General features: G+C 54.1%; 1 protein-coding gene across 3 annotated transcripts in view; it reads left to right on the top strand.

The window, feature by feature from the left end:
* Positions 1 to 2,495, top strand: part of XG (Xg blood group) — a 17,236-nt gene that overhangs the window by 9,534 nt on the left and 5,207 nt on the right. For 2 of the 3 annotated variants that reach the window (XR_002777827.1, XM_023525061.1), the window contains exons 3-4: positions 71 to 94; positions 2,419 to 2,475. The exons of the other annotated variant lie outside the window; for it this stretch is intronic. Coding sequence is in view for 1 of the 2 variants with exons in the window: in XM_023525061.1 (XP_023380829.1) it covers positions 71 to 94; positions 2,419 to 2,475 (81 nt within the window). In the remaining variant the exon portion in view is untranslated. The remainder of the gene's footprint in view (positions 1 to 70; positions 95 to 2,418; positions 2,476 to 2,495) is intronic. 3 annotated transcript variants of the gene reach the window in all.

The following is a 2,495-nucleotide window of genomic DNA, read 5'->3' as shown; positions in this document are numbered from 1 at the left end:
CGCTTCGGGAAGGGTATCACTGCTTCTCTGGTCCACGTTCACTGAATCTGTTTTCCCTCCTTGTTCACAGAACCCACCAAGAAGCCGGGCTCAGGTGAGTGAGGGGGCCCTGCGCACGGCTGAGGCCCTGCCCTGCTGAGGCCCTGGGGGGGTGGCGTCTCCGAAGGGGTATGTGGGGGGCTCCCCGGGCTGGGGCGCGTGTGGAGGAGAAAAAGCGGTGGCCACTTAGCAGGGGGTAGAAGCAAACCCTAGTCATCGAGGACACGCAGGGCGGAATCACAGTGCCATGTCACCGCGTTCCTGCTGGGGGGGCAGGTGTCAAAGACATGGCAGGCGTCGGCAGGGATGTGGGGATCTGGGAACCCTCACGCCTTGCGGGTGAGAGTGACACGCGGGCGGCCGCCGTGCAAAACACGGCGGCAGGAAACTAAAGCAAAGTGACTAAGTGTTCACGGTCCGGTCACTGTCGCCTGCGGGGGCGGAGCTGTGACGAGGAAGCTCGCTGTGAGCGCCTCAGAATGGAAACGTCTCAGAAAGAAGTAAAAAGAGGCGTGAATCCCCGTGGATGGGGTTGGGAAAGTTGCTGAGAGAGTCGCTCTTGAAAGTTGCCATCACGAGCCCCCCCCCCCAAAAAAATGAAAAGAAAACACATTTGTGACTGTGCGTGGTGAGCGAGTGAACTGCACTCACTCTGCTGGCCGTTGCACGATGCAGACAAACGTCACGTCACCGTGTCACGGGCCCGGAACAGATACAGTGTCCGACGTCACTTGCGTCTCCATAGAAAATGCGATCGGTCGTTGCAGTCAAGAGAGAGAGACCGGCAGAGTAAGAGTGTGTGGAGTGTGACGACATGCATTCGATTAAAAAAAAACAAAAAACAAAAAAACGCACCGAAGACATGGCAAACATGTACCGACGCGAACATTCGTGGGCACGTTTTTAAAAAATCACTTAGCACAGGCACCCAGCGAAGATAAAAAGGTGCTTCTGTCTTGTTCTCTGGGGTACAGGTAGGGTCAGGGCTTAAAGGGCTCCGGGCGTTACTATTTTTAAGAGGAATGAAAAATAGTTACAAATAGAGAAAAAACAGTTACTTGTTATCTCAGATTTTTTTTTAAATTCCATGCGGTTTTTGTTTTAATTTGCAAGCTCAGTGTTTTCATTTAGCCTGGCAGTAGTTAAAAGTGTAGGAAGCCAGCGAGTTTGTCATAGGCGTGGGGACCCGGGGCTCAATAACACGTCGTGTGGAATTAGCGGCTCGATGACCGACGTCAGGACCGATGATATGTGACTTTCAGGACAAAAAGGAGTTTAGTTTTCCCTGTGTTTCCCTTTGGGGTCACCAGCCACCAGCATTGCAGGGAGCTGTACCACGTTCTTGCCATGACAGTGGCTTCTGGGAATAAAAATGACACTTGTGTGTGTGTGTCTGCGTGCGTTCATACATGTGTGCGTGCACGTGTGCGTGTGTGCATGTCTGTGTGTGCGTGCGTGTGTGCATGCATGTGTGTGCATGTGTGCACATGCATGTCTGTGTGTGTGCGTGCGTGCACGTGTGTGCGCATGTGCATGTGTGCATGCATGTCTTGGTGTGTGTGCGTGTGCATGCATGTCTGTGTGTGCACATGTGTGCATGCATGCCTGCGTGTGTGCATGTCTGTGTGTGTGCATGTGCATGCATGCCTGTGCGTGCACATGTCTGTGTGTGCATGTCTGCGCGTGTGTGCATGCATGTGCGTGCAGGTGTGTGTGCATGCATGTCTGTGTGTGCACGTGTGTACATGTATGTCTGCATGTGTGCACGGGTGTGCGTGTGTGCGTGTGTGCATGTGTGTGCATGCATGTCTGTGTGCGTGTGCATGCATGTCTGTGTGTGCGTGCGTGTGTGCATGCGTGTCTGCGTGCGTGCATGTGTGTGCGTGTGTGCATATCTGTGTGTGTGCGTGCATGTCTTGTGTGTGCATGTGTGTGCATGCATGTCTGTGTGTGCGTGCGTGTGTGCATGCATGTCTTGTGCGTGCGTGCATGTGTGCGCGTGCATGTGTGTGCGTGCGTGTCTCTGTGTGCGCGTGTGCGTGCGTGTCTGTGTGTGCGTGTGTGTGCGTGCATGTGTGCGCGTGCATGTGTGTGCGTGCGTGTCTCTGTGTGCGCGTGTGCGTGCGTGTCTGTGTGTGCGTGTGTGTGCATGCATGTCTGTGTGTGTGCATGTGTGTGCATGCGTGTGCGTGCACATGTGTGTACTCTTTAGGTTTTGACGTGCATCTTCCAGTGATTTTTAGCCGGAGGCGGGTGAGCCACAGCACTGTCCATTTGTAAACTGTAAAGCCGACGGTCACGAGGACGAGTGTGCTTTACAGGCTGCTTCTAACAGGAAGATGGTTTTCTCATCTAAACACAGTGTCTCCTTCCCCGCAGGTCTGTACCCGAAGCTGAAACCCCATCAGCCCGAGCCCGGAAACCCCGACAGCGGAAGTAAGGGTGCCCCGCGCTCA

Source organism: Pteropus vampyrus, unplaced genomic scaffold (genome assembly GCF_000151845.1).
Source record: "Pteropus vampyrus isolate Shadow unplaced genomic scaffold, Pvam_2.0 Scaffold521, whole genome shotgun sequence".
NCBI classification, from domain to species: Eukaryota; Metazoa; Chordata; class Mammalia; order Chiroptera; family Pteropodidae; genus Pteropus; species Pteropus vampyrus.
Note: the sequence above shows the minus strand (reverse complement) of the source record. Positions and strands in the feature narration are given on the sequence as shown.